The sequence below is a fragment of the Homarus americanus genome, unplaced genomic scaffold, assembly GCF_018991925.1.
Source record: "Homarus americanus isolate GMGI-L3 unplaced genomic scaffold, GMGI_Hamer_2.0 scaffold50400, whole genome shotgun sequence".
In the NCBI taxonomy this organism is placed as follows: Eukaryota; Metazoa; Arthropoda; class Malacostraca; order Decapoda; family Nephropidae; genus Homarus; species Homarus americanus.
Genome location: NW_024747660.1, coordinates 113,248 through 132,500, shown reverse-complemented (window position 1 = coordinate 132,500; position 19,253 = coordinate 113,248). Strand labels below are relative to the sequence as shown.

At 39.1% G+C, this 19,253-nt stretch overlaps 1 protein-coding gene across 1 annotated transcript in view; it reads left to right on the top strand.

The window, feature by feature from the left end:
• The window catches only part of LOC121879824 (transcription elongation regulator 1-like), a 32,630-nt gene extending 26,877 nt beyond the window's left edge, over positions 1 to 5,753 (top strand). The window contains exon 5 of the mRNA XM_042386620.1: positions 3,995 to 5,753. Coding sequence (XP_042242554.1) covers positions 3,995 to 4,423 — 429 coding nt within the window. The 3' untranslated portion in view covers positions 4,424 to 5,753. The remainder of the gene's footprint in view (positions 1 to 3,994) is intronic.
• The last annotated feature ends 13,500 nt before the right edge of the window (positions 5,754 to 19,253 follow it).

Below are 19,253 nucleotides of genomic sequence, written 5' to 3'. Positions count from 1 at the left end.
ATCATGTGGGTGTTCGTTTGTGGTGAAGGATGTCCAGTGTGTGTTGTGTATGTATCGTAGTGATTTATCTGTAGTTTCTTGGTGTTGGTTGATGATGCTAACTGGAGTGTGTTGGGTACGTATGTCAGGAGTGTTGGTTGATGATGCTAACTGGAGTGTGTTGGGTACGCTATGTCAGGAGTGTTGGTTGATGATGCTAACTGGAGTGTATTGGGTACGCTATGTCAGGAGTGTTGGTTGATGATGCTAACGTGTGTTGGGTACGCTATGTCAGGAGTGTTGTTGATGATGCTAACTGGAGTGTGTTGGGTATATGTCAGAGTGTTGGTTGATGATGCTAACTGGGTGTTGGTACTATGTCAGAGTGCCGTACGAGGGCTATGTATAAGTGTGGTTTTGTTTTGATTGATGCGGTTCTGAATCTGTAGATGCTTGAGAGTGTCTTGTTTGTGATCGTTGTCTTTGCCTTGCTGTGATGGTTCGTGGTGAGGGTGTCGTCGAATGGAAATCCTAACAGGAATGGGTGTTGGGTTGTCCAGGTAAGGATTTAGATATATGTGGCGAGGTGCCTTTTGTGCCGAAGTTGATGATTTGTGATTTGTTGGAGTTTGTTGGTGTTCTCAGAGTGTGACCTGTTCGAGTTCCCTGTGTGCTTTGTTTGTGAGATGGTCAAGTCCTAGTTTGTGTCTGACTAATTGCGCTAAGCCGTCGGCGTAGGCCTATTGTATGGTCAATGGGTCGGTGTGGAGAGGGTCAGGCAGGTCATTTACGTAAAGTATGTATAGTGTTGGGGGGAAGAACATGAGAACCACACATCCCCTACTCCACTATGTTACGCCGTCTCTTAATTTACTTAAATATCCAGGTTCTAGGCGTAACCAAACAAAAAAAGTGAAGTAAATAAAGAAGAATAAAAATAAATAAAGTAAACCTTTAAGAATTTAATTAATTAAATATTAACACAATAAAGAGCCTCGTAGGCTGTCACAACAAATTGATTCACCATCGAAACTTTTAAGACACAAATGATACTAAACATCGAACATCAAAAGAATAAAAAAAAAGCATTGGATTACGTTAACACTGCATAAACATATAAAAACTATCACTGAAATTAACTAACGTGAAACAACACTGAATTACTTAAATGTGACTAAGCAAATACTGATGGACATAAATAGAGACATAAATAGGTACTCACATAGATATACCACATTGGTGGCGACAGAACAACACAAATAAATTAAGTATAAGTAACAGGTGACGAGTGTCATCAAAGGATGTGGACTGTATGACAAGAGGACTGAACTGCCTCTGTCTACAGGTGGAGTACTATATATATGGTCGGTTCGCGCCAAGCGATCAGCCGGTGAACATGGGTCGTTTAACGATGCAGATGGTCGATAGAGCAACACAGAATGCTTGTTACAATACTAAATGAAGAAAATAAGATGGGCTTGAACAAATAATAACAGTAAAACTTAACAGCAACAGCGGGGGTGACTAGATTATACAATAGTAAATATAACACATCATTACAGGAATAATATGGAACATGGAAGCATGTTATATAACAAAAAAAAAAAATACGACACGGTTCAAACCATCGTAATTTTTTCCAGCAATTTTAATCTTAGGTCACTGACATATAAATTTAAGTAACATATTATCAGTTTTGTACTGACCATCACTAAGGTTTATAGAATTCATTTCCCTAATTAAACGTGATTCAAGCAGAAATCTGTCTATGACACATGATGATTTATACTGTTGTTCCAGTCCATGGCATGATTATTATCCCTAATATGGGGGTAATACACTGCTGATGCTACTCTGACATTATATTTGTGCTGTTTTATTCTATGTCGTAAAGTTTTCCCAGTCTATCTCACATAATTCCCATTATAATATTGCTATGTGGAATACAATAAACATTTACATTAACATTCAAGGTTGGACTCTTCTTAATTTATATACTTGTAATAGTTCAAAACTGATCTCCAACAACTTTATATTTTTTTCGTAAATCTTTTATATTATTTCACGATAAAAAAGGACATTTGTCTCATTAAAATAATCTGAATAATTATTTTTCAAATTTTTACCACCGAAAATTTAAATATGATACCCAAGGCACCAACTACATACAGAGATAGTGAAGAAATAAATTAGGCGAGATAGTAGTGACTGGTAACGACGTTAGTAAGCAATAGACAAACTAAAGCCAAATAAGTCACCAGGTCCTAATGAGATATTTGCCAGAGTATTAAAGATGAATGAAGAAACTGAGCTTTGTTAAAGAGTTGATATGTCCTAAAACGGTGTAGTACCAGAATCCTGGAGGATAGCGAATGTAATACCGATTTTCAAGAAGGGAGATAGATCACTATCCTCTGATTACCGTCCAATCAGTTTAACATCAATTGTAAGCAAATTACTGAAATCAATAATTTCAAACTCTATTCGAAATCACCTGAAGAAGCACAAGGTTGATCATTGATTCCCAACATGGCCTCACAAGCGAGCGTTCATGTCTAACTAATCTATTAACATTCTTTTCAACTGTTTTCGAATCAGTGGACGTCGGGCTCAACTAAGATGTGGTATATCTTGACTTTAGCAAAGCCTTCGACAAAGTCACCCACGAAAGACTAATAAGAAAAGTGGAGGCTCATGGCATTGGAGGAGATATTCTAAAATGGATTAGGGCGTGGTTATGGGACAGGAAACAGCGAGTGAGCATTAACGGCACTAAATCCGATTGGAGTAACGTCACTAGTGAAGTTCCCCAAGGCTCAGTACTTGGACCATTATTATTTATTATATACATAAACGACATAGATATCGGCGTAGACAGCAACATAAGTAAATTTGCTGATGACACTAAAATAAGGCGTGTAATTAAATCTGACGAAGACTCCGCAAAACTTTCAAGAATATCTAAAAAAAAATTTCGAATGGTCTGAAAAATGGCAAATGAAATTCAATATGGATAAATGTAAAGTGCCTAGTCTTGGAGATGTAAATCGAGAAACCAGATACCAGATGAACAACGATGTTATTGAGAAATCCGACTGCGAGAAGGATTTAGGAGTAATGATGAGTAGGAATCGTAAGCCAAGTAAACAATGTGTATTTGCACGAAACAAGGCTAATAAAGTACTTGGGTTCATACTAAGGAGTGTTAGAATAAAGGAGGTCTTTAAGATTATATCTTGCGCTTGTGAGACCTCACTTGGATAACGTAGTTCAATTCTGGTCACCGTATTACAGAATGGATATAGAATCCTTGGAAATAATTCAGAGGAGAATGACAAGACTATTCCGGGCATTAGGAACCTTGAATACAGAGACAGGTTAAAGCATTTTAACTTGCACTCCCTCGAGAGACGTAGAGTGAGGGGCGATATGATAGAGGTGTATAAATGGAAGTCAGGGCTAAACAAAGGGGACATTACAAAGGTACTCAAACTATCCAACCAGGAGCGAACTCGCAACAATGGTTTTAAATTAGTCAAATTTAGATTTAGGACCGAAATAACTAAAATTGGTTTAGAAATAGAGTAATGGATGAATGGAACAAGTTACCAAACATCATCATTAACTCGAATACGCTGGATAGCTTGAAACATAGGTTGGGTGGATATAAGAGCAATAGGGTTTGGGTGTAAATGGGACCGCCCAGTGTGGGCCAATAGGCCTGCTGCAGTTTCCTCCATTATTTTGTTCTTATGTTAACATAAGGAATCAAGTGAATAAAATATAATTCCTAATCAAATCTATGAAAACAAAATATATACAGTGTATGGGCCGGATGTGCCTACGGACGAAATAAATGTTACTATCCGTAGTCATTTGCATTCCTTATAAAAGTTACTTGAATTGAATTGTACATTTACTGATGTTTCATATGATGATTCTCTATTTGTTTGCACTCATCCTATAAGTCTTGTACTGTAAACTCTAAACAAATTAAGAGCTTTTCTCTTTACAGCTGCAGACAGTGACCAGCTTCAGTACTCAAGTGCAGTATGTCACCCAGGCACAGCAAGCGACACAGTACATCACCCAGACCGTCACCAGCACGCAGGTCCAAAACAATGTGGTGACTCAGACGCAGCAGGTGCCACAGTACATCACCCAGACAGTCACCAGTACACAGATCCAGAACAATGTGGTGACTCAGACTCAACGTGTTCCGGAGTACATCACCCAGACCTTGACTCAGACTCAGCAGGAGCCACAGTACATTACTCAGACTGTGACCACCACCCGGGTCCAGCAGCAGGTGGTGACCCAGACCCAGCAAGTACCCCAATACATCACCCAGACGGTCACCAAGACCCAGTACCAAACAGCACAGGCCGACTGTGGTGGATCCTCCTACGACGCCCCCACGACCATAATGACAGGATATTACTAACACTAATGCTGTCCTGGTGCTGATCAGTTAAAGCAGCATGTCTCAGGCTGTGTGTGAAGCCCCTGGAGGAGAGTACTGTAGCATGAAGGAAAATATGGCGCTGGTAGCTAGTATCAAGTTTCAAACAAGCAAGAATTACTTATCATGGCCGATAAGCCAACACTTGTTTGGGCCTTGTTTCATCAATTGTTATTTATATCTGAAACTCCCAACCGTGAGTTAACTATTCATAAGTACTTGTTATACAGTATATACTTCAGAGACTAGATTTAGCTGCTGAGAGTAATTGAGATTTCTACTGTCTGAGTAAGAGCTTAGTGAAGTGTAGCATCATTGTGTTAATAGTCTGAGCTGTACTCCTGCTGAGTGACTGCGACCCTTAACCTGACACCTCTACTATATTTATCATATATTGTAAAACTATTAATGGACGTTTTAGTACTATACTTATAGTTGCAATAAAAACCTAGTTGAGTTTTGATAGATATAAAGGATATGACACATGGCGATCAATTATTATCATTGCCAGCCAACAGACACAAAATAGGGCAGTAAATATGAAGGTCACCTATTGACATTAGCCATCTAGAGGACAGAGTACCACTTAGGTATTTCATTCTGGTTAACGCCAGACGAATTTATTCAGCTGAAGGGAACTTCTGACCGCCGAAGGTTTAATACATAGTAACGGAGGTGGTAACCTTCATTGATCTGTGTAAACAAGCGACTTCAATACTTTACATGAGTCTGAGGGTCAATGGATGTGTAAACATGTCATTCTTACACTAAGGAAATTTCATTGCTCTTAACTAACCGACCAACGTGAAGCAGACGCCTGTATGAACTGAAGACAAACAATAACTTGTTCTTCATTACTGTTATTGCAATTACAACTCTCTTCTTTAGTGCCATAACATTATCTCTGCATCAATATGGTATGGCCTACTGGGTCGTGCACCTCGATAAAGTTATGTTGTTAAGCGAAATCAGGTACAAAAGGCTACAATTTTGGAGCTATTGTTTGCACTTCATTTACGATGCAAGAACCTTCAAATGTTGCATATATTTTTATACATAGCTTTGGGTATTAACGTAAATAAATGACTATTAACACGGAACATTTAGCAGTGGTCTAATTATTCTGTGTTGTGTTGAGTTTGGTTATTGTTTGGGAGCTTAAACCTATTGCTGTAAGGTTGTTTGGGCATCAGCTACCAGAGATGATTAATACAATATCATTTGTGTGATGAAGGCTCAAGAACGTTTATACATTATATGCTACATAATATGTACATTAGTCATGCATTTACAAATATATTATTTTATGTTATTTTATTGTTCCATTTGTCCTTCAGCATAATTGGATAACATAATTATTGACAATTAAAAAGTCATCTGAATATTATTAATATAAAATGAGGATGGTTTGACATTGACTCTATGTAAAAGTTTGTGTCCCGCTGGCAAGTGACCGCCCCTAAGTGCGGAAAGCAAAAGGAAAATCATTTATATTTTATTTCCTGAACTATACTGCTGAAAGAGAGAGGCGTAGAGAAAGGAGATTAGGTCACAAAATTAACTTTAAAGCACTGTGTGGATGAAACGCACGGGGGAAAAAATCGTTAAAGAATAAGGAGTGGGGCCGCAAAGTGGATACAGCTGTAGCTTTTTGTCCTATGGGTAGCTTGTTCGGGCCTAGGGTACACCTAGTTCACCCAGTTGTAACTGGGTACCTAACTTTACAGTTGGGAAGGGAAGGTGGTTGAGCATGATATTATTTACTATGAGCTTCACAGGTTATTTGGTGATATTTGTCATAAGTGGTTGTCATAAACCTCTATAATAACGAACATCAGCACCAGGTAGGAGAGTATTCAACAAAAAATTACTCTTCCAACCTCTTGAGTCAATATAAATGAGTTTATTAATGGCATCCTTAAGCCTCGTTGTTATGGAGAAATTGAAGCTGGATGCTATAAGACTAGTTTCCATGGCAACCTAGTACACCGTGTCGTCGTCAGTAAATTTGTGAGTTATCTGTATTGGTGTTCATGTATTTTTTTTTGTTTAAACATCATTTTATGGTAGCTATTATATTTTCTCATATTTTATTATATCAGCCATGAAATGACACAACATATGCTACTCTGACTGACATTAGTGTTAAGTTCGTTGCTTCATATAAATATCATATTGCTAAAAATGTAAACAGGGCCCACCTACAATTATGTAGGCCCACCTCGGTGTGAACCGACCTCACTATGAAAGGATAAAGGATGAAAATTTTATTTGTCTCTGTCGGTCAAGAGATTATTGTGAAAACTACCTCTTGGTAATCTTGCGCCATGACAGGAGAGATAACTTCCTCAGTACCTACTATAGGACCCCTCTAGGAAGGTGTCTGAGGCCGGGGGTTGGCTTTGCCCTTCACACACGAGTTCCTCTAACAGTACAAAAGTTCAGTGAAAAAAACTATATGCAACACTATACCAAATTGTTGGATGAGAAAATGGAACTCCTCCAACAGACAACACCTGGACAGCAAGTTCCATAAGGAATAGATTACGTAGCTTCACATCTGAAGGCTGCTGCGTTGAGTAACACGGATCTAATGCCTTAATGGTATGGTGGATTTTTCACCTTACAAAAGTATAATCAATGAACTTGAAATTATTTAGAGTTTTTCTTACTTCTGGAAAACACATGCAATCTGACACAGGTATACTGTCCACATTATTCAGCAAAACCCGACCCCATTGCTCAGGTGCAGTCGGCCCATACTGTAGCTGTAAGGTCCGAAAATGGTTTGGTAACGTTGAAACTGCGCATCCAGACGCATGATGAAACTCAGCTCCACCCCCCCACCTGTTATCTTTATTTTTTTCTGTTTCCCCTTCTTTATTCTTCTATTTACTCCTCTTCCTTCCTTTACTAATCCAAGCATCAGTAAAAAAAAGTAGAGTTAGAGAAAAAGTGGGGGGGGAGGAGGGAACTGTACAATAACTGCAATCCCATTCGGCAACAAGTTTACAACCATCGGATACAATATATTACCTGTAATATAAACACAAGACACTAGTAAAACATTCACAACAAATGTATTTATAACATATGTAGGAATAAAACATAAATTACAGGTCATTTTGTAATTTTGTCTGTTCTGTTCAGGACAGTGTTACCAGATATTTTGTCTCAAACACGAACCGTAGGTGTATACTTATTCTTGTGGCCGACTGTACATGTTTAGAAATTGCCAACGAGACACTATTGTATCCTACAATAGCATCACAAGGTTATACAGTATGTCGGATCATTTAAGGCACCAAAGTCATATGAATATTTTTCTATATGCTATTGAAGCAATTAAAAGCTTACTAGATGACTAAAACGCGTCACATTCATATCTTAATGACTTCACATATTCTAAATGAATTATTTTTAGCAATCTTCCTGATACAAATCCCAGCCAAATAGAACACTATACTATACTGGGATAAAATTCTACTAGGAATGCCGTATCTGACAAGGCGATACAAGCTATATTAGGAGACTCATTTTCGTGATATTTTCTCATAATATAAAAAGTAATGCCGGTTACTTTTGATACTCTATGTTCAAGCAAAACGACTAAATTTCACCATTAAGCAGCTAGTGTTTTTTTTTGGTAGTTAAGAGATACATAAATATTTATTCAGTAAATTCGCGATTCAGCATAAACAGACAGTGCAAGTATACAATGTACAGTGCGTACACATACAAATAAATATAAGAAAATGCTCCTTCAACTTTATAAGTCTCTCATGCGTCCCGATCTGGATTACTGTATACAGGCATGGAAGCCTTACCTCCTGAAAGAACATATTCTAGAAAGGTACAATGTCGGGGAAAAGTTTTGAGTTTATATTACGGTTTTTTTCCCCTCTTTATTTCTTTAATTCTTTCATTAACTCTTTATTTCTTTATACCTTTTCTCTGTTTTCTGTTCTGTTACTTTTTTCTTATCTAGTTATATTCTGACCTAGGGCTTACCTGGGAACCCCTGATATGTTACACTCTTCAATACTCACGGTATCTGCGGTTATTCTTTCAGAACATAATGTATAATATAACATTAATAACTTAACTACGGTGATAGTAACAGGACACTTGGGTGGTAGCAGTGTGGCGAGGGCTGGGCACGTGGGTGTGTTTGTATTTAATGGTATCAAGGAATGTGGGAAGAAACAAAGGTGAATACTGCACGAAGTGATATCCCCAACATAAATTCAAGGAAGTTTATTTAAAATAAGTTGCATACCGGACACTTTGTCAGAGCATACACTTTTGAACCACTCCTGAGGGTTCACTGAAGACCTAAATTTACGTTAACACTGATACAACTCCAAAGACCACTTGGCCTTATTACTTCTACGTCAGCCAATAAGTATTCACGTCAACAGGACCAATGTTCAGTCAAGAGTACTATAGGTTTCTGATAACATTCTATGACAGTGATCTTGTTTCCCAGCACTTGATACACTGTGACACAATATAGGGGCCTCTATTTCTAAAACAACCCCTGATCACTGTACACAAAGAGAGTTGTGCAGACAATGAACTACTTGAAAAAAAACGATCACACACGAACATGCAAAATTGAAAATATTAAATTCGAGGATATTAACACCTACTGCGGTCCCTGTTTGTTTCAAATCTGTCAATCACTTGATTGATAATAATTATTTCCTATTCCGGAATAATCAGAGATACAACAAGACACCCAGAGCTACTAAGACCTCCCCATGCACTCCTCTCAGTCCCAGACCTCCATAAAATATCACGGTGTGAAGGTGTGGAACAACTTACCCCACCCATCGAGCAAAAATTTTTATTTTTTTTATTATATATATATATATATATATATATATATATATATATATATATATATATATATATATATATATATATATTTTTTTTTTTTTTTCAGGGATAAGCCCACCCGGGCACAGGTCACTCACCCACTTGAAGCCTGGGACGAAAAAAAAAAATAAAATAATAATAATAATAATAATAATAATAATAATAATAAATCAATCATATTAAATTTTATAAGAGAATAAAAAATAAAAATAAAAATAATAAAATAAAAATATTAATAATTGTCATAATAATAATAATTAAGAAAAAAAAGATGATGAGTGAGAAACGATAACTGTATTTGTGTTGTCAAAGCAAGATAAACAATTGAGACCCTGCAATTGTGTGTAAATAAAGCGGAAAATGAGGTCAGTAACCTGCGACTTGGTCTATATGGCAGCAGGGTCTACCAATAGACAACAACACATTATGATTCCAATATCTTCCCAGGCGGTAATACCTCCTGTTTGGTAGCCTTCGCTCCCTCTTTAAATCATCTCTGAAAAAAATAACTATTGTCTAAATCTTAATAGTTTTGTAATGCCTACTTTGTATTCTACATTGTACCACCAAAACCATGTCATATAGATAGATAGAAATTATAATTGCAATAATTATATTTGCTGACAAGACATGATACTGACCTTCTGTCCTCTTGTTCCCCTCTATAGATATCAACCCTCTGTAAAATATGCATACAGGATACATTCTAATATAAATGTAAACAAATAATAAAAATAACGAAGTGATAACCGTGTTAACATACTGATATGTTGTTATTACCACCATGCTGCGTGTACTATTCCAGATGATATTAAATGTTATAATACTTCCTGAGATTAATGTACAGCACAGTGGCGTAGCTGAGTGTGTGCTGCCCAGGGCACCCTTGAGTTCCCCCCCCCGTGACCCTACAAAAAATACATATTGCACAGTGATCACTACATATATATATATATATATATATATATATATATATATATATATATATATATATATATATATATATATATATATATATATATATTAAATAGTTTGCCTTACTGTTGTCAGACAAAGCCACCCCGATCAAGTAGGGGCTTTTGTCTGGAGTAAGCGTCTGGGGGCTTTTTGTCTGGGTGGCTTTTGTCGGGGGCTTTTATCCTGCCCAGTGAGGATAGTGTCTAGTATAAAATCGCAATGCTGTGAAACAAAATCTTAATATTTAATCTCAGTACCGCAGCAAAGTCACATCAATATTTTTAACCAATACTTTAATATTTCTTACCTTATAAGTATTATGTCTTCCAACAAGTAAATAACTGGATCGAAAACACAAGAGAACTTAAAGTCGTCCAGCCTCCCCTCGTCTTGTCGATGGAGACTTGTGCAGAACTTGAAGTGAATTGCTTGTAACTGGTGGATTGGTCGGCTGTACATGAACTGATATGACCCGAGACTGCATGGTTTTGCAGCTACTGGAGACGTTAATTCTTCCCTTTGTATCGGCGGCAAGTTAATCCTCGTCGTGTCTGACCTAACACCTGACCCACACCATATGAGCTCACTGGCGTACTTGTTTGAAGTTGTTTCCTTAATCCTCAACAGGTTACAGGTTGTGTGTGTGGGGGGGCGCATAGCAGGGTGTACGTAGCTCATGACGTGTGCGATGATGTGGGTCAGGTGTTAGGTCAGACGACAAGGATTAACCCGCCGATACAAAGGGAAAATTAACGTCTCCAGTAGCTGCAGATATGGGTGGGCAGACCCAAAAGTCCGCCCAAAGTGCCGCCGGGGCGGACCGCCCCCCCCCCTAGCTACGCTAGTGGTACAGCATATATCAGGTGCCTTCAAGAGACCTTAGGCTTTCATCTGGCTCGGCCATGTTAATATTGTTATTATTATCGACTCTGCATCCGCGTTTTTCTGGCGAAATTAACTGTTTCAATATCAATATCAATAACTGGGACTGGTCGTTGGTGAACCCCAGACTATTTTTCAGTGATAATCACACATCACCAACTTCAAGCTCGGCAAGTTATCATGCAGGATAGCGTATTGACCTATCGAACATTTTACCAGCTCAAGCTGTGGAATCGAGAACTTTACTGTTCCTCAGAATAGCTCAGAATAATATCAGTTATGTGTTTTTCAATGAAAAGATATTTTATATAAAGTCTTGCGGTTTTTCCTATATAAAGGACCTAATTAATATTATCGTTTTCTATCACACAAATTTGTTTTATCAAAGAAAACCAAATGTTTGGGGTCACTATAGTATAAGGTAAAGCACCCATATACTGTATATTAAATAATAAGATTTTTCTCACAAAAATATTCTAAAAGATATTGTTAGGACCCTCCTCCTTTCACCGCTTACCCAGCTTTCACCACTGGTTACAACGGCTAGGGTCGCATGTACAGAAGCAGTAGATATCTCACAAATGTTGTCGAATTACCACTGGCTGCCCCACCAGTCCCCGGTAATTTCCAGGTGTATAGACAAGCAACAAGCAGGTAAGTTTCCACCAGGTCACAGAAACACACTTGTGTATTGTAGTCTGCTTTAATAAACACTAATTCTCCACAACACTGTTAACAGGGTAATGTCTTCACAGCTTAACTCCACACTTCGAATATAGAGTCAGCACACTACCAGTGTACAATTCCTTAGTCTTCTCACTTTATATTTATCACAACATTTCCTCAATACTTGCACAACAATCGTCTTCAGTTGTTCTGCTAGGCTTAATCTTTACACAATAAACGAGAGCGAGCGACTAAACTGCCCCAAGGTAGACTGCTCCCACTTACAGGTATATATGCCTCGTCAGACGCTTCTTGACCATCCTAGAATTACCTAGAGACGCCTGGGAGATTCTAGAAATATAGAACGTTCTACTCTGATCGAGGCTTACAACAATAAGTAAATCATAACAAAATGATGCAATACATCCTGGAATATTCTTACATAATAACTACATCAGTATATACACGAAAAATTCACTAAATTTGCCAAAATAACTGCTGCATGGAACAGAAAACAATCAAAACTTCTAGTTAACAAAATTGTAATACGAAATTATACCTCGGCATAACACTATGAATAAACACAGGGACTCTTAAAATGATTAAGGTAAAGGCAGAGAACATGGTTAGAAAAAAAAAAAATAATGAAATTGAACCAAAATTTCTGGAGATTATTGATGATATACTAAACCCGAAAATGGAAATGACAATGTACAGAACATAACAGTAACTGACCTAACCTAACCAACCTAACCTACCTAATCTTGCCTAACTCCCTAAAGAGGGGGCTCACCCACCCGAACCCCCGGCATATCAAGCAAAAATAACTTACTTTGATAATTAATAATTGGAACAATTAAAAATAAATAAAAACTTTCTTGAAGGGGCACTGTAATTTTACGTTCATCGGTAGTTGCCCTGAAGCACATATTTCGGTAGTGTATGAGAACACCAGTGCCACCGGAAAGAGTAGTTCGATTTCGTTCATTTTTTTCACAAATGTTATTATTATAATAGTATTTTAAAAGAGCCGACATTTACTAGAACCTAATAGAACCTGATCTAACCTAACCTAACCTAACCTTACTTAACTTCCTAGCCGGGGGGCGGATCCCCCGTATATTTAACATAAAGAACTAATTTTAATATCTGGTACCAATGAAAGCAACTTTCTTGCAGCGTCATGATGTAATTTTAGGTAATTTTTTGTGAACGTGAGTACGCTAGGACTGAGAGGGTCGGATGTAAACAACGGCAGATTTTTCGGAGGAGTGTTTACGTTACATAATTTCTTCAAGTACAATGTACGTAGAGACATCATTTTAGTGTCATATGATCAGCTTTTTTCTCTATGTTTTACCCCACAGACTCCATCATCTTTCATGCCCTTTCACTTTAGGTGATTTATGATCGTCGATATAGGGGAAAAATACTCAAAAGTGAAAACAAAGTTGCTCCTCCATCTAAACTAAATGCAATCACTAAAAAACAACAAGTAATTAAAAAAAAAAGAAGTCCACAATTGTTCTATGGTGGTAGTGTTTTCCTCATAAATTACCTACATTTCTTCTTCACTGTCAGTTTATTTTTGTCGCTTTTTGAACACTTGCCCGTCCTGCCAACTAGTCCATGTTAACAGATGAACTCTTGGAGACGGTCTTGATCCTCCACAACCATAGATAACTTGTAGAATGATGAAGTCCCTGGTGGCCAAGGCCCCAGGCACTCTCTGCACCATTAACCCCCTCATGCCCAAACACCAACCTGATAGTAAAAACAACTGATTCAGGCCTTTAATTACACACACACACACACATCCTTGAACACCTGAAGGTCAAGACCTATTCGCGCTATCGCTACACAGCTGCCCCCCTTGCCCAATGTCGGCCCATTCCGCAAGTCCCCTCTCCTCGACCCAACCTCACCACCGGATATCTACATAATCAAAAGTGACAATTTAGTTTTGGAAAGAAGTGGGATCAGTGTTGAACAGTGATGACAGTGTGTACCAGTGAATTCAGCACTAGACAGTACCAGTGAGCCGTGACCCACCAGTGAGATAAGCACCCTGGGACTAACCCCATCTTCTGACCAGGAGGTGCTAATCGGTCCACCGGGAACAACAGAGGGCATGGCTGCACCTGACTACAACATAACACAACATCACCGAGCAGAGTGAGGTGCTGTTCTCACCCACACCACACGGTGTCCCCATGACCACGTGAGGTCCTTATATCTTCATATCAACACAGGACGAGTTACTACACCAATTGAACACCACCACCCGATGTCTCATGACCACCGTGAGGGTCATTCATATCCAGCACCGGGACGAGTCACTGTACCAAGTGAACACCACACACCACCCGGTGTCTCTATGACCACGTGAGGTCCTTCATATCAACACCCAAGGACGAGTCACTGTACCAAGTGAACACCACAGCACCCGATGTCTCCATGACCACGTGAGGTCCCTCATATCAACACCCGAGGACGAGTTACTACACCATGTGAACACCTCACCACCTGGTGTCTCCATGACCATCCCAGGCCCGGGCCATCAACTGTAAACTATAATTTGTATGTTCAATCATTATTCCTTCTTCTTTCAGTAATGAAAGCTTTTGTTAAACGATCCACACCCTGTCTTTGTATGTAATAAGTCATTTTTTGTCCAATGTATATTTTCAGCCTTCGGGCTGCCGAAATTTTTCAATAAACCGTTAATTATTATTATTATTATTATCACACACACACACACACACACACACACACACACACACACACACACACACACACACACACACACACACACACACACACACACACTGGACCAGCTGTCACTATCACAAGTTGTGAACTTCCCCACACACGGACAAAATACATGAACTTATCTTAACCGACTTAGCGGACCAGTATCAACCACCTCAGCCAATGCCTCTTATCGGGTGTAGCAAAGACCTATCAGTGCTCTGGTCCCCAGCTGCCACTCCCACTCAAGTACAGCGACCCTGCGTATTGTCTCTCGTTGATTGACATAACCCTTTCCAACCTCTATAACAATTGGACATTAACTGTGGACTTTTTCCTGCTCTAATGACTCATCCATTTGTCCTAAAATGCTACCACTCGACCATAGAAAAATACGAACCACTCAACACGACTATCACCTACTAACCTGAATTGATCAATGGTACAATACAACACTATGCAACACTTAACATGACACCAAAACTTGTAACTCACATCAACAGGAGACCGAAAGTCCTATGGCATTCCATAGGTGAACCATAACAAACATCGGAGGTGAACCATGAGACACTTCTCAGACAGTGTGGACTCCTTACTTCAACAGCTAAGGTTAATCCACAACACTTGTTTATTAATATATTAACACTGGATAAAACACAAACACAAAACACATCAATGACACATTACTTCAGTACTGAATAAATTTTAAAAATTCTTCCTGTAATCAATTTTATTCACATGCAAGTATCACTCTTAAGTCAGATAATTAATCCACCATAAAAATACTTGTCTACTTCTGCAACTTATTCACAGCTTCAATTCCCTCGGATTTGATCACTGGTTAAAAATCCCACTATAGCCAATTTATACTGCCAGATTCTAGGGTCACTAAGTCTAAGGATAACTTAACTCTATTCTTAATTTCTAAGGTTGCTGCACCAGACCCCTCTGGGCAGTATGTAGCTGGTTAGGTAGCGGGCAGAGTGAACTAGGCATTGGGTTGGGTTTTCATTGACCCAAGCGATAAGGAAAGAAGGGTGAAACAATAACATGTCTTGACTAATTTATTCTTATAAAACATATTGCATCGTCAAAATACAAGGTTGGTCTTCCTCAGAAGAACAACTATGATTTCAGTACACTGCTCCCAACAGACGTCCTACATTAATTGCGTGTCATTAACATACTCATTCCTCATAACAATCATTGACCTCCTTACCTCGGTCATTCCTACTAACTATAACACCAAACACGTCAGACTGCACCACCTGTTAAAGTATAACATCACCTGTTACATTACCAAAGGTTGGCCTTCATCAGAAGAACAACTATTATTTTCATTACACTTCTCTTGATGAGCAGATGGGATACTGCCCAGGTAATCAAACCAGTATTGGTTCACGCCTGGTATTAGGAAGTCGCTCACGTAGCGACAACTTCTCAAGTATACAGTGATTTTCCTCTCCTGGGTGGTGATATGTAGGGTATCTACAGATTCACAGTGGAAGTGCAGGATCACTAGTGAGCCAACGCGGCACACCGAGACGGCCTAAGGGCCAACAACAAAGCCTCGCGTCGTATTTTCATGGCGTGGGTATACAAGATATTTTCTTTGAAGCATAGTTTCTGGATCACTTCCAACACTTCATAGGTCTGATACATTTATCCTTTTTCCAGATCATTGTTCTCTTGTATTTCATCTGATACCTGCAGTAGTTATGTTCACTAATCGTTCACAACGTAAATAGTATGACAAAATACGTCCTCGGCCGGATAGTACACTAGCCTGGATCATTGGACTCTCCATCCTATGAATACCTTGAGTTCTCCTTAATGCTATGAATACATACAATTTGTTACCGCAAGCGGTACATAATTATGATGACATATAAACAAATGTTATGTTAGTGTAACTCATGTCATGTTTATTGGGCGTGCCTGCCCGTATACAATGTAAGTGTTGAGATGGTTGAGGATGAGAGGCCCAGAAATTGGAGAGTGTGAAGAGTTTGTTTATGTATAATTATAATCACCTGACTCAGCCATAGCTGACCAGCCAGGGCAGGCTATAGGGTGGGCATTTCAGTATAGCTACCCATGAGTCAACACCTACCTGGCTTCTCTCTAGACTTTCAACACGTAAGTTTAACTAATACTTAATTATTGCACAGGTAAACTGTGTCATTTTTTTTGTGTTAAGATAGGACTAATTACATAATAGATTGTTATGTAAATATATATTGGATTAAACATTTATGAAGTGCCTATGTTAACTTATTTGAAATACTAAATGAATTATATTAGGTTTGACCGTTATAATGTTCGTGTGCAAGTCAGATTCAGATTTGCCCCGAGGGCTAGTTTATTGGACTTACTTACATCCTGTGCAAGGTGAAGCGCAGAAGCGTTTACAGCGCCCAACAGAAGTATGAAAAGTTCATACTTGCCTTTATGACTCGTACATTAAGGGCGTAAAGCCTGAAGGTCATAGGTTCTGTCCAGTTACATAAAGTGAGAGAATGATGGTGTGTGAGTTCGGTACATTTATCTGTTTATGGCAAAAGTGGCAGGTCTAATAATGTCAAGTGCCAGGCCTGTACTAGGGAGAGGATACGTGCAGAAGTGAGAAGTAATATTCACCTCAAACCGTCTGATTGGCGGTTACTAATTATTATATACCCGTAGTTGGGTACAATTCATCAAATAATTCCGTAACATTCATTAGGTGAGTTAATTTTAATCAATGTTTCCGTTTTCTGAGATTCTACAAGCGCGGTGGTTTGAATGTTATGTAAATAATATGAATTAAGGGAGGTTTAGGAATAACAATGATGTGCGCAGTACAATATGGACGATAGTGGGGGCAAGAGCGCCAGCACAGAACCAGGGGCATAGGGACACCCGCCATCTGCTCTACCTCCCACCCAGGAGGAGGCGAGCGCCATGTAAACAATGTCATCTCTGACCACACACCCACAACCATAAGGGATACATGAGGCAGCTGCAGGGAATGGAGGGGCCAGAGTCAATACCAAGAGCAGAGAAATTATCGAGGACAATTTCTGGCTTGAGAGTCATGTACACTAATAATGACACGTTCCTCGACAAGAGAGCGGGTTTGTAACACTACTGAGGGTACATCAACCCGATATAGTAGGTATTGTAGAACTGTTGGACAAAACCAGGAGAATCGAACTAAAGAATGTGAGTTCAATATAGATGGATATGACTCATTTACAAACCTTTCCTAAGAAACTTGCAAGAGGGATGTGATTATCTATGCTAGGCAAGACCTTAGAGCCAGCCAGGTGAGGGTACAGGGAGAGGATGTTTTCAAAGAATCAAGTCGTGTAAATTAAACTGAAGGGAGACTTACTCATCGTTGGATGTATCTACAGATCCCAAACTGTAGCGTATTAAACCAAGAGCCATAATTGACAATGTAACGGTGCAGAACCCTAGCCACCTCCCTTGTCATGGGGAACTTTAATTATGGCGACATCGACTGCAGAAATGAATCCACCAAATGACCTAAATAATCCAGCCATTTCTTTCGTTGAAACTCTGAGAGACAATTTTCTATTTCAACATGATAAAGATCAACTCGCTACAGGGTAGCAAACACCCAAACCGCTGGACCTCATCATAACTATTGAGGAGGGTATGGTGGCAAATCTGGAACACAGAGCCCCATTTGCACCAGCCACCACGTAAGTTGTCTCCAGATTTAACTGTTACTTGGTTCATGACAAAACCAGGTCCAGATTCAAATATTACAAAAGGAAATTACGACGGGATGAGGAGGAGATGTGGCCTGACTACTCAGGAATTAGAACGCAGATGCTACGCTGAATATATATCATAGCCAGCAAAGTAAGTCATTCGATCGATAAATGTACTGTACCTAAGACCAAATCCAGTGCCTCCAGGAATGCAAAGGAGACCGCTACACATGAACCAGAGGCGGTCGGCAAAGTTAAGTAGAAAACTCAGGATTTTGAGACGTGGGTTAGGACAAATGATGAACAAAACAGGATGATGTATGCCAGATGGAAGGAACCAAGCAAAGTCAGGGTGTAGAAGGGCTGAAAAAGAGTTCCAGGGGCAGATTGCTCGAGGTCAAAACAAACCCAAGGCTTTACTGCTACACAAAGTCGAAATTAAAAACACAGTAGGCATATCGGACGTGAGGCTTGAAGATGGTAGTTATGCAGATTTTGACCAGGATAAGGCGGAAGTGTTGAACAATTTTTTAATCGGTGTTCACAAGAGAGGATGCAAACAATCTTCCTGCCTTTGAGGAAAGACGGTTTGACACAGAGCAGCCACATTGTGTTCTCAGGCGAGGTTATAAGAAATAAACTGTCAAGGCTAAAGATTCACAGATATGGTACAGCCCAGAGTGTAAAGAGAGACTGTGTAACAGCTTGTTGAGCCACAGATCCTATTCTGCAAATGCCTGGAGGAGCAAAAGGTCCCAGATGACTGGAAAATAGCTTATGTGAGTCCTATATTCAAGAAGGGCAATCGTCACTCCACGAATAATTATAGACCAGTGAACCTGACCAGCAGAGGTGTGCAAAGTTCTAGAGAGCATCGTAAGAGATGCCATGATGGAACAACTGGTACGAAACAACCTTGTAAAGGAATGCCAACACTGTTTTGCCAGGAAGAT